Source organism: Tyto alba, unplaced genomic scaffold (assembly GCF_018691265.1).
Source record: "Tyto alba isolate M040663 unplaced genomic scaffold, T.alba_DEE_v4.0 Super-Scaffold_19, whole genome shotgun sequence".
Classification (NCBI taxonomy): Eukaryota; Metazoa; Chordata; class Aves; order Strigiformes; family Tytonidae; genus Tyto; species Tyto alba.
In genome coordinates, this window is record NW_024881281.1 from 4,352,269 (window position 1) to 4,372,099 (window position 19,831).

General features: G+C 48.0%; 1 protein-coding gene across 3 annotated transcripts in view; it reads right to left on the reverse strand.

Annotated features, from left to right (window-relative positions):
* Positions 1-1,544: 1,544 nt before the first annotated feature.
* The window catches only part of VPS53 (VPS53 subunit of GARP complex), a 69,868-nt gene continuing 51,581 nt past the window's right edge, over positions 1,545-19,831 (reverse strand). For all 3 annotated transcript variants that reach the window (XM_033004748.2, XM_042791435.1, XM_042791434.1), the window contains exons 18-22: positions 17,756-17,904; positions 12,389-12,458; positions 8,163-8,300; positions 4,928-5,032; positions 1,545-4,547 (exon numbers count right to left, since the gene is read on the reverse strand). In XM_033004748.2, coding sequence (XP_032860639.2) covers positions 4,377-4,547; positions 4,928-5,032; positions 8,163-8,300; positions 12,389-12,458; positions 17,756-17,904 — 633 coding nt within the window. In that variant the 3' untranslated portion in view covers positions 1,545-4,376. The remainder of the gene's footprint in view (positions 4,548-4,927; positions 5,033-8,162; positions 8,301-12,388; positions 12,459-17,755; positions 17,905-19,831) is intronic.

Sequence of the window (19,831 nt, forward strand, 5' to 3'; positions counted from 1 at the left end):
GACAAAGCAGATATGAGTATCTTATCAAGATCCTCCTTCCATAAAGGACTTTCCACCGGGCTGGGTGTGCTTGACTTTAATCAGCAACCAAACAATAGGCACATTGATGTGGTGGGGGGGGCTGCCACTGCAGTCAGGGGGAAGCAAATCAGAAGGATCCCTTCTTATTTGGTAACGATGGAAAATTATTTGTAAATGATGGGAAATGCCAGGCTGCTCCCCACGGAGCAGACCACAAATCTGCTGAGAATGGGAGTCATGCTCGCAGTGACGCTTCGAAGCGGCAGGATTGACAGGAGCCCTGGGAGCAGTTCGGCTGCAGGGGTGAATGCTGATGGCACATCGCTGAAGTTGTTGAGTTTTGATCAGCTTTTACAGCCCTTGTGAACCGCTGTGAATGAGCGGAGGTTTTCCCAGGGCTTTGGGAAGCTTTGTGTGCTGCAAGTGGCGAAGGCTGATTTTCTCCTCCCCACGGGATCCAGACCCCGGTGGCAGCCCTGTGGGCTCCCTGTGTCCTGCCGCGGGAGCGGGAGGACTCCGCCACTTCCCAGGGGCCTGAGCACGGGGAAAGCGCGGTACTTTGGTCCTGGTGACCCTGTATCATGGCAGAGGGTCCCAACAGGGACCCCCCAGCACCCGGAGCAGTGCTGGCCCCAGGCCCCTGCCACCCCCAGACATCCCTGTGCTCTCAAAGGCGATGCTGGCCAATTATTCAAGCCTATGAGCTCCCACCTGGACTCCAGCTCGGAACCGGTGGAGCTGCTGGGGCTGAAAGAAGGGGAAGAGCACAGCTGTAACCTAGAAATTTTGGGCGATGGTAGCACTAGCTGGTGTAACTGGCCCCAGCGGAGCAGGCGCGCGGAGGAACGCCTTCTGCCAAAGCCTTTTCTGACACAGCCCAAAGACAAATGCTTCAGCTCATTTTCCTAAGCACAGCAGAGCTGTGGGCTGCTGCTGCCGAACAGCATCCGCGTCTACCACCCCCCCAGCTGCAGCCAAGAAAAAGCTTGTGGAGACTTGGACATCGTCACTTCGAGGCTTGAACTCACGGCTGTAAATCTGGTGAAAGAAATAAACACCCGCGTCGCCTGGCGCAGGCTGCTCCTGCCCAAGGGCGGAGGGGGCAGGACCCGCAGAGCGGTAGGAGAAAAGCAAATGAGTCATTAATTCTCCAAGGGAAAGAACCTCCTCCAACGTCACGCACTGTGTGGAAGAAAGGCGCTACCTCTCAATTAATTTCAAAGGAAAAAATAGGATCTCTCCAGCAGTTAAAGTCATCAGAAATGATCCAATTATTTAGAGGCACAAGGTCAGCTCTGCTGAACCGCCCGCGCGGTGCAGGGACCTGCTGCAAATGCAGACGCTGCCTGTGGAAAGCTGCTTGCTGGAGCAGCAAAAGGTGGAAAAGCCAGAAATGAGAGAAGCTTCAGGATGGAGCGATGGGGAGGGAGAGCACGGAGCCCTGGGTCCGGCGCACTTTGGGTGAGGTCCGGCCTGGCCCTGGGGCTTGCTGCATGGCAGCTGTACAGAAAACACCCAGCAGATGGACATCAGTAACCATTTAATTCATTTTAGTGTCACACTCCAACATACAGTCAGAATTACACCTCAGCCAATAAACATAAAAAGTGGCATTTTATACAGAAAAAAAAAATCATCATTTATTTCCCAGAGATGTAAACCCCAAGCAGCTAACATACGCATACAGACGTGCCAAATCTGAAAAGCCAGGGGACAAAACCCTTATATCGAAAGTAGAAAAACGCAGACTTGCTCTCTAAAAGTGGAACGAACTCTGAACACCCAGACCTGTAGCATTCCTCAAAGGCTGAAACTAAAAATTCATTTTTCCTTTCATTTTTTCTTATCTCCAGAATGAAATGTGGAGACTGAAACAGTGGAAGCCTTCAGGGAAAGGCATGCGATGATAACTTGAACATCGCCTTCAGCTATTCATACTTTAGAGTCATCCATAGAGCAAAGAAAAATTAATCTATAAAATAAATTATTCATCCCTCCACGGGAATAATGAATCTCTGCAAACCCGTGTTCACTCCTCCCCAGCTATTGCATTTGATAACGTGTGAACCATCCTGCACATGCACCTCGAGATAATCTGTCCTTGGGGAACGGCCGTTCCTAATCCCGACGTGCTTTCAAACATCGTTCCTCACTGTTCAGCAAAGGAAATAAATGAAGCAGCAGCAGACTCGGGAAGATCTGCAAAACTGGCCTGATGAGAAACTGCCATCCCTCCCCACAAGTGGTGTTTCTGCTGCTCTGTGATGGACATCACCGGTACAGCTCTCTGCACGCCACAGCCAGGGCCCAAGCCTGGGAACCCCCGAAAATACAACCTAGAGTTGGTGTTAGTGTACCTGCTACCACACACCTTGCTACAGCGGCAGGTTGGTCTGAGCAATGTTAGAAAACCTGACCAGTGAGGATTTCATCTCTGCGGATTTATTCTTTCTGCTCGAATTCTGTGATCAACTCCTGGCTGTTCAAGCACAGGCTGACCTGCCGGTGGTACAAAGAGAGAACAGGGTTTTACCAACCAGGCACCAAATTTGCCCTCCCCCAGCCCCAGGGGCTGAGGAGAGGGAAGGGGAGCAGCCTGCACCCGAGAGGGGACAGTGCAGAAGCACGAACAGGCAGCTGCACTGTGAGCCCAGGTTCTGCCTCACTTGAGGATTTCTCATTTCACCTCCTCCCTCCCTAGTCCCAGCGAAGCTCTGGATTTGGGTGGATGCCGCTCATTTTGCTGGAGAGCAGCCGACCCCCCCCTCCCAGATGTGCAGCAGCAAGCACCACAATCCCTAGTGAGCACAGCCCCTAATAAATATAGTCCCGAGACCCAAACTTGACCTGGTGGGGAGCACGATCCTCCCAAAAAGGCATCTGACAGCATGATTGCTCCTCACCCGCCCGCCAAACTGGTACAGGACTTTTTCCTGCACATGCAAGTGAAGCTTGAGTTAAAATAAAGCAGGCACAACTGGTTGATCTGCCCCTAAACCCATATGGGATTCAATCGTTCATGGTTGGGGATATGCCTTCAAAGTCCCCCAAAAAGGGTACAGAGGAGTTTGGGAAGAAATCCAGCATTGCTAGTGATGAGGGAGCATCTCCCTGCACTGAGACTCCTGGGGGAAGCTCACAGATGAGGCAGGGCGCAGACGTCCACCGACCCCAACCCTGCTCCATGCTGGCTTTCTGGCTGGGTGCCAGCAGGAGCTGAGCCCCTGGGACAGGGGGCCCGGCTTATCTGAAATATTTCACCTCTGGTTCTCCTCCTCTCTGCACTGGGACAAGCTGAAGGTCAGAGGAAGAAGAGAGGAATGCCCTCAAAGCCTGAGGCTGGTGTAAGCGTCCCGTCCTGGGAAGAAGCCCAGGCTCCTTGTTAAAGCCAACATTTTCAGCATCTCTCCTTGCAGGGCAGCGAAGGTGCCAAAGGGGCACACCCCTGCTCGGGACATGCCGGCTGGCACGAGAATGAGGGGCTGGTGCTGTCTGACACTTGCTCCATGAACGGCCCTTTGTGGAGAGAGGGCGAGATGCGGTGTGGGAACTCCCACCGGGGACAGAGGCCGAGTCCAGCACACGAGAGAGGAAAAACAAGCAGCTGGAGATGGGCTCCACAGATGTCCAGGGTTTGGCCTTTAAGCTGTAACAGTGAGCGAGGCTGCCAGCTTGTGGGCAAGAGGTTTGCCGAGGTGCAGAAGGCATGAATTCAGCCCTTCCCTCTTCTTCGGAAAAGGATTTGCCTTGCTGTTTTACTGGTGGTTTATGCATGCCTGTTCTGGGAGTGGGGAAGAAATCCATTTTGGGATTCTCTCCTGGGCATCACATTAATTTGGCGGAGCTGCCTGTATCCCAGCTGTTAAAGGGTTGGGGTTTTTTTGGTGGTGGTGACGGTTTGGGGTTGGTTCCCCCACTGCCCCCAATAAATAATGAAGCAGAGGAACAGCTCTGCAACAGGGAGTGAGCAGCAACACCGAATTCTCAGGCAAAATCCTTGGTGCTGCAGCAGGAGCTCATCCAGGCTGAAGGCTGGGACACCAAGTGTATCACTGCCAGATATTCTCTGAATCCACCTAAACTGTTTTTGTAGCTGCTGACTTCCAGGTACCTTTATTTTCTCCACCACGTGGACCCAGCGATGTCCTGGGTTTAACTCCTGCTAAGCTGTCCAAGGGCAAACACCTTGGTCAGAATGGAGATGCAGCACCACGGTATACGATGGTTAAGAGATCACAGGGCAGGGGAGTGATGGGACACGGATTTTTCAGCAGCATACTGTAAATCAAAGTCTGACGAGCTTTGCTCCCAGTCACTGCAGCTAGTCCTAAGCAACAGAGTTTCCTTCTGCTCACTTAGAGTCTTTTTTTGATGAGTTTCTCCAGTTTCCGTATCCGAGAGGACTCCTGCTCAGGCGTCGAAGCGCTCAGCGAGAGGGAGCTGGTGCTCTCCACTCCGGAGGGGGGAGCAGGGAGGCGCTGGCGGAAGAGGTCCAGCATGCTGCTCTGCTCGCTCCTCTTCAGGCCCTGCAGGAGAACACAACAGTGAAGCAAGACAGTTAGACTTCCTTGATCTGGGAGCGGGTGTGCGTGAGAATAGATGCAGGAGAGGCCGTTCCAAACCTCAACCTTTTGTTCACCCACCAAGAGCTGTGCATAGACCTCTGGAGGATCCTGAGACAACCGAGCTCAGCCCCAGGAGCCAGAGCAGCTGTGAGCACGTGAAGTGAACTGAAAAAGCTATTCTTCAGTAGCAACTCTACACACTTTCAGAGCACAGAGGATACACTTGCCTCAGGGTGCTTTTCCCACTCCCAAACCCCTCTACACTTCTACTGAAAAAAGTCACCAACAATCTCAGTGCAGTGCTGATGGACGAGCATGAACTCTGTGGGACAGATTCTAACCTTCATGTCTAGTATCTTCTGGAAAGTGTCGGTGCTGCAGTCAGCAAGGAGCTTGATGTAGTTGTCGACAAACACAACCGGGGGTTCATGTGGAGCCATAACCACCTGACAAGAAAAAAAGAGATCAAGCAAATTCTGTAAGTTAAAGCCAGTGCTCAGTCAACTCAGACACACAAGTGACAGCAGGACTGGCTTCTCCTGAAACAAAATGCTTAAGGAACAAGGAGGCTGTACCTCCTGCTAGTAACCGAGAGGTGAAGGTGAGTGAAGTAAAGGATCAGTGAGGAGGACAGGGCCCCTTTCTGCACAGCAGTGGTGCTCGGACCCAAGGGGTTGCGTATCATGCTTCAAAGAGCAGCAGGTCTTTGTCTGTAGACCTGTGGGCCAGCAGGCACCAGCGTCTTGTCAAAGCTCAAAATTTTACCTTGTTGCATGGGGAACACTAGCTGGGGAGTCACCTGGGGGAGAAAGGCAGTGCTGGTGGTAGGGGGGACACTTCGAAAGTCCCCAGCAGATCAGGCAGCCTGGACACAGACCAGACCCTCACTTGGGTTGGGCATCCCTCTCGCTCCCTCCTGCCCGGGAAGAACAGGAGTGTCACAGGGGAAGCTGACAACACTCTGCAGTTGCTCCCTCCATCCCCAGGACAGTGTGGGTCAGAGCAAGTTGCCAGGCAGTCCTCCTGCTTCTCACATGTAGCCTCATGGGCGAGCGGTGCCACATGAAGCCGCTCTGTCCTTTGGGTACAGCTCCTCCCATACGCTCCACTGGAGAGAGCGGGATGCGGTGTGTGAACCCCCTGCTGACACCTGCCCCAGAGCTCACACCCTCTTAATCCCAGCAATGGTCAAGTCAGGAAAAAAAAAATTACAATAGCCTTGAAGCTGGAAAGATGATTATTCATTGTTATATTTTCCTTACATAAGCGGTGAGCTCCATGGAGAACACATTTTTGATAATGCTGGGCAGCAAAACGCATCTTTCTGGGGAAGTGTGTGTGTGTGAACATGTGCCTGCACACAGGGCAGAGACAGCACAGGACCAGACTCTTCCCTGTCTCTGAAAACATTTCCATATGTTTCCACTGACCCAACTCACCCCACACTGTTTTCTGTCACCAAGACATTTCTTTCTTTCCCCGCATTTCAGACCAATGAAACATCATAGCCATGTATACACTTATAAATCCTTAATTTACAGCCCTTGTAAAAATCTTCTGCCAAGATGAAAAGCTGGAACTTCAGACAGTGTAGCCAGAGGAGAAAGGAAACAGCTCTGTGGGACGTGTGTGCCCTGACACCCTCCCTCCCTGCTCACACCTGCATTTCTTAGGGCTTAGCTGAATTAATTTGTTTGTGCCATCTACGGGCGCAATGATACTCCTGCTGAGTATCCCAGTATCCTACTGAGCATCCTACATAGCTGCACCAGTATAAGCCTGGGCACACTACTGTATGGTGGTATCGTTGTAGGCAGAGGCATTGCTTCCGAACCATCTCGGTACTAGGTAGGAGAGCTCTGAAAACAGAGCAGGACTGCATTGGCCTGTGCTTCTGATGGGGTGAAACAGCTCTTAGGGAAAAGACTCTTTAATGGACAATTTGAAAACAGCAGAGAGAGTCTGAGCACTGAGAAAAAGAGACAACCCACAAGGCAAACAGAATAGCCAGAGATGACCAGTGAGCTCTGGGCTCCTGCAGGGAAACCTTCCTACAGAAATACCGGTGCTCCAGTGGGAGCAGGCACTTCTGAGAGCCTTTTTTTCTCTCCCAAACCCAAGAGATGGGTACTGACACCAGCCCCAAACGCTGTGTGCGCATTCCCTCGACTCAAGAGTGATCTATTCAGTCACCACGATTAACAAACCTGCCGCAGTCAACCATTCAGCCCCATCACCCGCTGATCACACAGGGCCTTATTTTGTAAAACAGCTCTGTGGAGCACTGAGCACCACGAGCATATCACTGTTTAATTACTAGTTACACTGACATGGAGCCCTCACTTGGGGCCAGCAGAAGTGCTTCCTGCAGCAGGACAAGCACAGGACGTCTGACAAAGCAGTCGTGCTGCTACTGCACAGTCTGCAGACCAGCAGCGCTCCGCAGCCCGTGCTCCCTGCCCGGGTTTCCTCTCAATCCCGATGAAGCCAATGTGACGAATTAACTCCATTACTTCTCTGATTCACACGTATGCTCCAAGGAAAGACCTGTTTCTGTATGCAACAGGCACCAGTCTTCCTTGCTCCTCTCTAAGCAGTACCAGGGTGTTTTTCTTCAGGTCATTTAGACTTGCTTTAACATATCTACTAACACCTCAGTCACCTTACCCCAAAAGCATGGACTTGCAGAACTAATTTCTGAATTCAGAATGCAAACTCAGCCATGACATTACCTTGGGCACAGAAGTAAAGCCACATTGAGCAGCAGGCAAGCACGGAGAGCCCGGGCTCCGCACCCCCTCCTTGCCTTGGCTGCAGTTTACAGGAGGCTCTGGTTGGCAGCTGCCTGTTTTGCCTCACCCCAGGTCCCACTAATTCCCTCCCAGGAACATCTTCACAGCACTGTTGGCAAGCAGGGGACAATCCCATCGCCCAGGAGGGTACAACTGCACAGCTCCCATGGCTTCTCCTGCGATCAAACCTAACTTCTTACCCCAGCAACAGAGGGGAAGGGGAGATTGCTTTGCTTGTTACTTTTTATGAAGACAACACACTGCTTTTGGGTCATTTTCCAGGCACTGGGTCTGGAAAATGAAAAAGGACTCTGGTGAATACAGTAACCCAGACATGTTTGCACTGGCTGTTACACTAGACAGTAAACAGGTGACTCAAGCACGGCTTGGCTCCCCTGCGCGATGGAGTCTGCACAAAGGCCTGGAGTAACCTGAACTGGAGGGTTTGCCCTGCGGCAGACGCTTATGGATGCTAGCTCTGATTTTCACAAGCTCCTGAGGGAATGTGGTGCCCCAGCTCTCCTAGTAAGCAGAACTTGAGCTCTCAGTTACCTTGAAAAATGAGGATGAGAACTCAAACGCGATGTTAATAGAGAGTGGGGGCAAAACCAAGGCGACTAAGCCAGTTCTGTAGAACAGCTGGCAGCGCACGCGGGGACTAGCTCGCATACGTTCATGTGCAATTGCAGATTGCTGTGTTCAAAGGAAGGGCCCCCTGGAATTCGCTCGCTCTGATTCCCAGTCCAGCAGTCTGGCTGGCAGGTTATCAAAAGTCTTGAGTTACCTTCAGGATCATTTCAGCCCGAGTCATGCCTTTCACCACTATCTTTGTGTAGCTGGCAGGAGCCTTCCTCACCACCTGGGACCCAATGGAGGGCAGATCCAGTAGAACCATCTTCAGAGAGTGAGTGTCCAGCAGCAGCTGCAATAGTTAATCACACCCTGTTATTCAGGTCCCTTTTACCAAGCTCCATTAGCTGCTATAATCTAACATCCTTAAAAGTTTAACACTTCCCACATTGGAAAAAGCCCTGGTAACTGGACTGCAGGAACAGGAGGGACCGACCAACGTTACGACACTTCAAGGAGACACGATCACCCATGCTCCGTATCAGCACCGTTCATCAATTGTATCAGAGCACAGCTCTGCTGACTTGAAATGACTTATGGCAGCTCAACATCTAGCACATAAGGCACGGATTTGGATTTTCAGTCCTCTTCCCCTCGACAGTATAAAGTGAAACAATCTCGATTATCTGTAGCCATATCATTACTTAGATATCGAGGTCAAATGAATTAACACCAGGCTTCTGTCTGCACCCAACCACCCATTATGTCAGGTTTTCTGCATTTACTCAACCACTTGATTTTTTTTTTTTTCCTTTAAAAAGAAAACTACAACGCAATACAGCTACACTGAGAACTGCTCAATATCCTGTGCTCACTGGTACACTGAAAGTCACAGTCTGTATGTTGTTTTTTAACTAGACCAGCAGCTAAATAAGCAGCAAGCAGCAGCCACAAAATTTAGTCCAGACAGACAAGCACTGTCTGATGACAAAATGCTGTGGATTAGGGTTTCTTAGAGCAAAATTACTCCACATACTGCACTCTTCTGATTGCACGAGGTATGTTTAAACAGGTGAGACAAAACCGGTGAAAGACAGAAATCTGAAATCAAACTAGATAAAGAGGAGCACAAATTATTTACACAGCAGAGAATGTGAAAGCTCGCTGGGCTGTCGGCACACCAGTGTATTGCCTGCAAAAGGGCTCTCAGGAGCAGGTGGAAGTTTGTTTTTCTGGAGTGACACACAACATTATGGGCACTGCAGAACCCCCCGGCAGTCACCACAACCAATATGAACATTTATGGTACAGCTTTCAGCACACGTGGGAATCTGGTGCAAACACAAAGGACTGAGCCGAGGAGGAGGACCGGTGGGTCACGCCGGTTCCAATCTGGACCCTGTTATCTGCGGCAGCGTATCATCGCGGTGCGCTGCCTGTTGCACGGTTTGCGCGAGATGAACCGATGCCGGTTCATCAATCTCGTCCTGGGAAGTCAGGAAGCCACAGCACAAACGAGCAGCTCTGCGCACCCCGGAGCTGCTGCAGCCTGGTGTCAGCCCAGGCTGTCATAGCTGGATTCCTGCGTGTCTACGAAGGATCCCATAGATGGAAGATTTTTCCATAGTTGGGGGATTCACATCTTTCCCACATAAACTCTCTCATGCCTAATAGTTTTGCACACTGCAGCCTTTCCCACAGACACAGCACTTTCAGGCTCTACCCCCTCACCCTATTTCCCCCCGTTACCTGTTCCAGGCCCCTGGCATTGCTAACTCACTGCCAAAGCTTGCTGAGATGGAGAATTAAGTTAGAGAGACAAACACAGAAAATGAAATCTCACAGGTCTTGCCTCCTGCACCAAACACCTCTGTAAATACCACCCTAGTGTCCAGATTTCAAACATAATTATTAGCAAACAGCAGAAAAGCTGTGTTTCAGACCAGGAAGGCCAGGAAAGCATATTCCACAGCAACATTTGCACCAGGGTAGAGAAAATGTCACGGGAAGATGCTGGTGGGTGACCAGAGGGGTGTTCAAAAGATGCGAAGGCAACTGAGGACCTACATGCTGCAGAGGCAGAGGAGATCAGCTTCTGAAGACCTTTGTACATCTAACCCCAGGAAGGTATGTCCCACTTATAATAAGATATATTCACTGTGAATCAGGCTAATAAAAACCTTCCCAGTTTGCTTTAAAGAAGCAAACTTGGCCTGCTATTCCAATACAGAAATATGAAAACCTTTTAACATTAAACACAAGCCCACTGCTGGTAATGGGCTAATCACTTTAGATGCTTATTTAAAAGAAGACTTCATTTAATCACCCTCAGGTTATTGCTCATCACACAAGATGAGCAGGAACCACACTTCACTCATTTGCTTTCCATTAAGAAAGAGGAAGGTTTTGATGTAAAGCTCCTGTTTCATTTTGCAGACACACACTGCTCAGAACCCATCTTTGATGCCTAAAACCCAAGCAGCTTTTAAGGCACCAATTTGAAGTTCACAGCAATCCCATTAGGGATGAATCTGCCTTTTTTTTTTTTTTTTTTTTTTTTTTAATTAGCCCATAGGGGAGCAGCTGTATGTGCAGGGGACAGCTGAAAGCCTGCCTCATCCAAACCTCATCCTCACCGAGTAGCGGGGTCCCAGCCCCCAGCCAGGGATGGGAGATGGAGAGTCACAGCCCTGGAGCTGCACCCACAGTCTCGAAGCAATAAATACCCTGCGCTGCTCACCCACATGCAACTTGGGACCAGGGGTTCCTGTCAAGAGGCAGCGTTTCAACAGAAATGCATACTTTAATTCAAGTGGCAATAATTTAATTTCCTTATTTCCCTGAGATTGTGTCTCTACAGGTCTTTCCCTGAGATTGTGGTATCTACAGGTCTCAAAGCACAACAGGGAGGCAGGTTCCTGGGAGAAAGCTGGGGAGTCCTGAGCTCCAGATGTTGGGTTGTCACTTCCCTGGGTCTCAGTTACTGAGTCGCAGAGGTGGGGACGGCTCCTCCCCACCACGCACCCGTGTTTTGATGTGTTTGCAGCGCCTGAGGAAGCCAGGCCTGGAAGGCATTTATGCAGGAAAAACTGTCCTGTCTTCAGGCATTGCAGCACCACTTACCTAGAGCGAGATTCAAAACTCCCACCAAACCTGGGGCCTCCATTTAGCAATTTTTTGGGACAGAATAGAAAAAACACTGCACTACACCTCCACAACCCCATCCTCCCCACATGGCTCTAAGGAGAGGAAGACAGCTCTAAGGAGAGGAAGACAGCAGCCATCCAGAACTAGCAGGGAAAGTGGAGAAGGCAAAAATCTATTTGCACTCATGGGAACTCAGCGAGGACACAGGCTCTAGCAAAACTGCCATCAGGCTGTGGAGGAGCCCTTGGACTCCCACAGCCTCACCTCCTCGGAGAGGAAGGAGCCAGCACCGGGGAGCAGCACGCACAGTCCCTGGGGGATCCGGAGTTGCTTTGCTCGAGAGCTGACCCACTGCCATCGTGGGCACGTGGTGCTGAGCCCCCCGTCATCGGGCCCATGCGGGGAATGTGTAGGAACCAACTTGCACTTGGCATACATCCCATCATGTGAGACCAAGCACTAGGAGTGTGTGTTATACATTCAGCACTTCAAAAAAAAAAAAACAAGCCAAAAAGTCTTGGGTGTTTTAACTATGTGAGCTGAGAAACTGCCTGGACACATGGGGTCTTGGGTTGGTGTTATGGGTTATCTTTCTTTTTTTTTTTTTTGATAAAGTTTTCCTGTGGTCTCCCTTTCCCTCCAAATAATGCTTTCTACATCAGTTCCTTTTAAGGAGCAGATATATGTATGAATAAAGGATTAAAACTATTACTGCACAGGCCCTCTTCACTGCCCACCCTCCACCCTGGCACTTCTTGAAGGGGAGGAAAATGGAAGCACATCTCATCCAGCAACTACAGGTTGACTGTGTCCCAGATCTTCTGAGCAGAGAAGCAACAGGCTTGAGTTTAACCCCAGGAGAAGGCACAGTAGCTGCAGAGTGAGATCTGAGAAAGGATGGGACAGAACAACAACAATCTTTCTGAGATCACAGGAGCTTCTTGCAATAGTTTCTGCCACGAGCAACTTTCTTTTCCTTTGTGTGAGCACACTGAAGACTGAATCTCATCCTGACACCGTAAGAGGTTTGTTGTTCCTGTGCTACCATTACTTTGACCAGCAAAGTGAGAGCTCACCTGCTTGGGAAGATGCCTAGGACCCCTCTCCCAAGACAGGGTCACTATAAACCTGCTTCCACTCTGCCTTGTACCAGAATGTATCCCTGTTGCCTCAGCTATACCAGCGTTCAGGACACATAACTAAGCTCTCTGCCCCTTTTTAACAAAAACTGCTTCAACTTCTTGAATGCAAAAGCGATGAAATATTACAGCCAATGCAACTACTTTTTCTTACCTGTTCTGCGCCCACCATGCTAATAGGTTTGCACTTGAAAAGATGGTTAATAAACTTGGGAATGAAGGAGCTGCAGAGAAGAAACAGAAAATGCCACAATTATATGTCAGTATTTGGAGTCATACAGTCTTCTGTGGTAAGAAAGCATGCAAAAATGAACCAGGATGGCTTTCTAAAAAGACACTAAGTGCCTGGGTCTCAAGCTGATTCCAGCCACATTAAGTACACTCGATAACAAACAAACCAACCCTAGGAACAATTATTTTGCTTTAATCCACACTGATCTCTAAGTTAATTGAGAAGTTGCACAAATACTCTATGTAAATAAATTGCTATAAACTATATATGAAGTATTTCAGTACAAGGTCAAGAACAAGCAAATGAACAATTGCACCTAATAAAACCAGCAACACACCAGGATAAGTATAGCTATTCACAGAGTGGAAGTATCTTGACTGTATCCAGAACCTACATTTTACTGCATACTAGTAATTCCATAACATGTATATTACACGCTGAACTTGAGGTCCAGCCAAGACTGGAGGTCTTGCTGGGCCCTGGACATTCACCCAGAAAGGCACTCTTCCAGAAAGCTTCTGGCCAACACAATCAAGACAAGAAAAAGTTCTGTGAAAAGGACAACACCATTACCCTATTTTAGTAACGTGGACTTCAGACTCAGAAAAGTGACTAAGTTACATACACTCAACCAGGGAGAATTTGGCAAAGATGGAAGCTCAATATTCACCACCTTGGACAACGTACTCCAGAGCGTCCTTTTTTGCTTCTCGATTTTAGGCTTTGTGGTAGTTTCATTCTTCACTGGAGAAGCAGACACTCCCTTCTAGCAGAAGCGCTGGCCGAGCACCTGCAAGCCAAGCTCCTGCCCCACCTCCTTGACCAACGTGCAGCACCAGGAAAACTCAGGAGCTGAATGTGAGGAGAGGGGCCAGCGTGAGCCATGCAAACTCAATCTGTCAGGACCACACCACTCATATTCTTGTCTTCTTTTGCTGCCTTGTTTTTTAACGTACTCTGCTTCTTTCACGTGGCCTTCTTTGGCTGAATGCCCACAAGGCTCACATTTCCAGCACCTTGTCCGTGACCTGGTGGCAGGTCTTAGATTTTAATGGCTGTCCTAAGTTCATGTAAGTCAGTCTGTTTTCTGTCCTTTTGAATGAGGTGCTGTTTATGGGGATGATCTAAATTCAGTATGGTTTCCCCCTTGCATCTGTCCAGCTATTTGTTTCCTTCCCACAAAGCAAGGAGCATGGACAGCATCTTGTTTGTCCTGCCACCTGTTTTCCAAGCCAGGACATTTATTTTTCACCCTTTCTCATGGAAGAATGACAAAAGTGTAACTCAGGCACAGAGCATGCCAAGCTGCTGCGCAAATCAAAAGAAATCGTTCAAGGAAGAGTCCTTCCAAGTGAAGGCTCCTTCCCTTCCTCTTCCCTCAGACACAGCCATGACCTCTCTCAGTGAATCATTTTTTCCTGGAGAGGTGTCAAGGAGAACAATTTCAAACTACTGTTGAGAACCAGCTACTGGGCTGCCCCAAACAGCTTTGAATTTGGCCACCAGAGAAACAACCCTGGCAACAAAATACAAGAGGAGGAAAACAAGCCCTGTCTCCTCTTGCACAAAAGCATTCCAACAGAGATGTAACTTATCTGTTTTAGTCCATTTTTCAGGTATGTAAGTAATTCCCAGATGGCAATTAGAGAGTACCAAGTACAGCTGGAGCTTAGGTGATCCTATAAAATGATCAGCTGGGAACAGCTCTGGATGCAGCAGCTTGCTGCAAGTGTAAAAGCGCAAGAGATTAATTGCATCTTTGATCTTGCATGTAGGTCCAACTCTCCCTCCTTCTGCAAGGTCAGGCATGCAGCTAATGCTCACGTTGCCTAGGAGAAACAGGGCGAGCCTTTCTTTCTGCAGGGTGGCAGATCAGCAGCCAAAGGACCCCCTCCCCTCTTTTTTTTTACATCATCTCTTCTATATAACCACATGGTCTCCCATAGACAGCATTATGTCTTGCATGAAACAATTCCCAGGCCCCTTAGGATGGCCACCCACAATCAATGCAGAAGGGTAAAGCGACCTTCCATCCCCACGTGCCTGTTATTTCACACTGCCTTATTGGAAACAGCTTCTCAACTCCAGCAGGACAGACAAGACAAACCATAAGATCCAAGGGATGCTCTGGTATTTTTCTTCTTTTTTTTTGACTAGCAGAGACCATCAAGAGCAGTTGCACTTAACAGAAAAATTCATTCGAGCCTCTTGTCTAGGCTGGACTCAATGCTTGGCTCTCTTACCACAGAGCAGGCAATCCTGATGCAAATAATACGTGCGCATTCAATGGTAATGCTCTGCACGAGCTTTTGTACTCTAAATGCCTTTATTCCCTGCACATCGACAGAGCTAGACTGGATGCCAGAATTCATTTACAGTTTCGTCTATAAAACTGATTCCAGCAAACCCTCCATAGAAGCAGACAAGTCCTCAGTGTAATAATAAAGCAGTGCAAGACAGATTAGGAACCTAAAGCACAGAAACCACAGCATCTGAGAGGCTCCCATCCAACAGGAGTGGCTCTGCCAAAGCCTGTGTTTTCCTAATCCCCTGCACTGACGAGGCATCAAACACAATGCCTTGATAAGCAAGACAGACAGAGATGTAACCACCGTCCGTCTGTCCGATGGAAGTTGAGCTACTGCAGGACATCATTCAAAGCATCCTGGTGTCACTGAGTCACTGCAGCTGAGAAGGGTTTTGCTTTATGTCTCCCTCCAAGGCAGTGACCAGCCCTTGCAGGCTCACCCAGGCTTAGCTCAGCCCGCTGCTTTGAAACCTCCAGAAGCCTCCTTATCACGATCTTCCACCCAACAGCTCTCACTAAAAGCACGATGCAAAGGCCAGAGCAACTGGGAGAACGCCTGCTGCAGTTACCCACCACGCTTGGCTGTTCATGATGGACGAGCTGCTTTTCTGGCGAGGGGGAGAGCTGTTTGTTTTTGCTGTCTCTCTGTTCTAATCTCTTCCTCACTGAGGTCAGGTCACAGACTTCCCAAACACATCCCGGCGTAGCAGCCACGGCCTCACTGCTGCGGTTTTTGATTTCAAAGGATACGGATCGAGGTGCAGGGAGAACAGAGCCCCTCACCCTGCCTGCGAGTGCCTCCTGGAAAGCCGGCTGCTTCTCACTATTTCAAGGGAGTGAGGGTTGCATATTGGTCAAAACAAAGTAAAAATGACAAATTAGGTTAGAGGATTGATGCAATTTCTGATGGCCATTTTTCTTCTTCCAGACTTGGCTCAGATCCCTCAGTTTTAAATTTAGTGACTTTAGATGCCTTCTCCCCTGTGGTCCTGTAACTCAACACTAGCGCTTTATACAATCCATTAGAGCTGAGAAGTGGCTGGCAGTTCAATAAGATACAGACATTAACATATGGAGAAGCACAATGGCTGTTAAAAGGATTTTCCACATTGTGGAGCACACAAAAGGCCAGGTATTTATGTGGGCAGGCCAGCATATACCATAAGAATTCAGAGCTTCAAAAACACAAATGTTTGTACACATTAAAATGTCATAAGCATTTAAAGGAGATCAGTGCACCCCTACTGCTGGGCTAGTTCTCCTTAAAACCAAGTTGTACAGAAGGACTCTAAATGTGATCCAGCAAAAACAATCTTCAGGAACTGAATTTTCAGTTCTACACCTGACCCACGGAAAAGTGAATTCAGGACTGTCTCTTAATTTCAATGTGCTGTAGATCAGAGCTGTAGTTGTCTTTAAAAAGGTTTTGAAGTGGAGCAGCAGTTTTGCAGGTTTCTGTGCTCTTCTGTGGAACGAGCTATGATGAAGGCACTCAGCTTAGATGTGAACTTTTCTCAAATGCGAGACTTGGGAGTTTACCTGGAGTTTATTTGGTATGTGCTTAGCAATAAAAGTTAAAAGGGCGGCAACTAAGTGAAGGTATTAAGAGTGTGCTGTGAACAGCTGAGTAAATGTTTTTTTTTTTTTATTTATCACCATGTTAGCGATTATAAAATTCAAGCGTAACCACATAGAAGGCTTAAGTGCAATAAATTTTCACTGAGACAGCATTTCAAACAGTGATTATGGGCCATGTCATAATATGATTTATCAGTAACTGCTCCTTAATGCAAACTAATGAGTACCCTGAGATAGAAAGGGGGAATGAAACTCTCAGGCCAGCCTCCCTGCTGTGAAAGCTAACAGTTCTCAGGAGAGCCTGCTGCATCCTTCCTTGCTGAAGCAGGAGTTGAAGCTCCAGTCTCAAACCCACACAGTAACTGCCAGGCCATACAGTTTATTTCAGGATGATTAGCTTATCACAGATGAATGAAATGTTAAGGTATTTTAGCACGACACATGATATGCATGGTACTGCTCCCAAGTCTACCAGCACAGTCACATGCAACACCAAAAGCAGCAGCTACAGTTGGCAGAATCCTCCCGAGGGTTTTTCTTGGGGCATTGGCATGCAAAGCTCAGGCTGGCCACAGATAAGCAGGGAAGAGTTCAAAGTATCTTCCCAAAGAACTGAATTTTTGTTTCAGACACATAGCTTCAAAGTTTGGATGTCCAAAGATGCTGGAGAGCTGCACCCTCCACCCTGAATCCACAGGCAAGGGGCACTTCTGTCTCGTCTTCCAGTCCTTTCATGCTGCTTGACTTTAAGTGACTTGCCAGGGAGACACTCGTCATATCTCCCAAAATCTAAATATGTGCGTTTCCCCTCTTTACTGAACTGTTTTTGCACAGAAAAGCAGCTTTTAGACTGTGAAGGTAGAATATACTCATCACACATGCCCTCATAACAGTGTTATAGCTGTTATAACAGTTACTTTGAGGCAAATGGTGCACCAAATTTCTCAGCACCTGGCAGCACCTCAGCCTCTTATCTCTGGAAGGAAAGTAGGTTCCCATAGCAAGAGTCGTGTCTACATTTGGATGTTCAAAGCCTTTTAAAGATATCCAACCCAAAACCTTCTGTACTTGCCAAACAGTAGACAGTGATCACCACAATATTTTATGGAATGGTTTAGGCACGTAAGGAGGAACTAATCAATACAAATATCTGAGAAAACCTGCCTCAGCAGGAAACTTAAGACAAGAAACTGAAGTGTCTTTTAACCTAGCCAGCAGCTGCTGGTATTTGCTGCCCTACCCCACCTGCCTCTGTGGTCTCCTTGGATGGAGAGGGTCTTCATCCATCCAGACACTAACAGCCACTGATGCTACACGGTGGAAAGAAAATGGATTATCATGTACAGACAGAACTAGTGAGAACCAGAGACCTCAATAAACTCTGCACCATGTTGGTAACTTACTTTGCAAATTTTATACAGAACTGAGTGAAATACTTTCTCGTGGAAGCCAGATTGTCACGGATGATGGGGACGTTCTGTTTAATGTGGAGAATCACCGAGGTGACATAAGGACTCTGGTCACCAACATGTTCCACATTCTGCCACTGCATCTGCACAAAGGGGAAAAAACAATCAGAAAGACTGTTTAATTCATTAAGATTCAAGCAACAGGTAAGGAAAACTGTGCAAACTTCCTGCCAAAAGATCTCTAAGGAATCATCAGGAGGCTGCCTCTGCATTTCACCACCAAGGTCAAGTTCTTCGTCATTATACTGACTGAGCAAAACCCTTCCACAAGAAGATACAAAGAATACCCATAACAGCCCTTTTCGCACCAGAGTAGAAGAGAGAATGTGACCAGTAACACACACAAATGGGGACCACTAGGATTAAAAAAGCTTTTGGAGCACACCAGATTGCTTTAATATTTAACAGTTTCCAGTTTGCTGGGATGAAGTGCCCATATAACTCCTGATTACAGGCATTTGAGAAAATATCTGCAAGCTTGCAAAGTCTGGATTCCTGTATGGCAGCCAAGACTTTAATACTGGTGAGACTGATGACAGATAGATGGAAGAGGTAGAAATAGTCTTAAAGTCCAAAGCACTCTACACCAGTACAGCTCACACTGAAAACACTTCTGGTGTATAAGCTAGGATGCCAACTTCAGCTCATCCCAAATACGTGTTAAAAAAAATACAAACCAAGAAGAGTTACTCAACCTCCCATTTTGTTTTCATTTACCGTCAGCAGAAATGCAACAGAATAGCCCCTGTGAGCCAGATGTTGCCTTTCTCTGAGCCTTATTTGCAGTACACGGGGAGTACACAGTACAAGTCATGTGAAAAACAAAGAGGTAGTTGGGTAAGGCCTGGCCAAGCATCCATGTGCATGACAAAGGCTCCCTGAGGAACACGAGCATCCGGAACAGCACTCTTAGCTCTGCTACTGGTCAGAGCCTAAGCACTCTGCAACGTGCTCCAACTGACTGTTTGGAGATGCTGTTCCTCACGCTGGAGACGAAACAGGAGGAAAACGGATACGAAAGCAGGGTAGGAAACTGGGCACATGCAGAAGATGAGCTTTTTCTTTTGAGGGAGCGTTTGTCCTCAAACTTCTTTCCTCAGGTTCTGGACTTGCATGTAAAGTTTTTTATTCCTGGTTTTAATTTAATTACTGCTACTTTGTCTACTGCAACCCAGCAGATTCAATTCCACCCAAACAACATGCAGCCTAAGTGACTTAATGGGCAAGAGAAGCCAAATTCTTTGCAAAACCACAGTGTCTGGGAGTCTACATGTCTCCTACCAAAGCTGTCTTTATTTAAACCAACCAGAAAAACCCCCAACCTGCTCATTTCACATCACCCGGGTAGCTAGATGGGATATCTCTCTCCTCACCCGCTCTACAGGTTTTCATTCCATCTTACTTTCATTTGGAAGATCGCTCAAGAGAGAACTACTATTCTACTCTTCATGGTACTTGTCATATCTGAAGAGAATACTTTGTGCCTGTCTCTCTGATGGACTCACACATTCCCAGCACTGGCCCGTCTTGACAGACAGCGATCCTCAACCAACAGACCATCCCCATACAGTGGGAATGGCCAGAAAGTGGGAAGGGAGTGCTGAGTTGAATTATTGCAACAACAATAAAACAGTAGCTTTTTCATTTTGTTGGTCTTCATTCCAAAAGCAATACTTTACAACCAAACCTTTAAAGCATGAACAGTAAAAATAGCCCTTTGTGTGTATGTGGGTGTGTTTCACCCAAAAAAAAAAAAAACAGTAGCTGCAATGAAAGACATAGTACACATACTGAAAAGTCATCAAAAGAACTACGAGCCCAACTCTTCTGGTAAAGCTTTGTTCCTGTCATTTCAAATTTATTCCTCTTTTTCCCTTGTCCTATGTTTTTCTTGGGATATCCACATAGTTTACATGCACAAGCTGAAAAGGAGCCCAATGAACAGGAGCAGCGAGCCCTCGCACTCGCTGGCCAAAGGGAGAAGCCCAGCGCACGGGGCGGCCCAGCGCA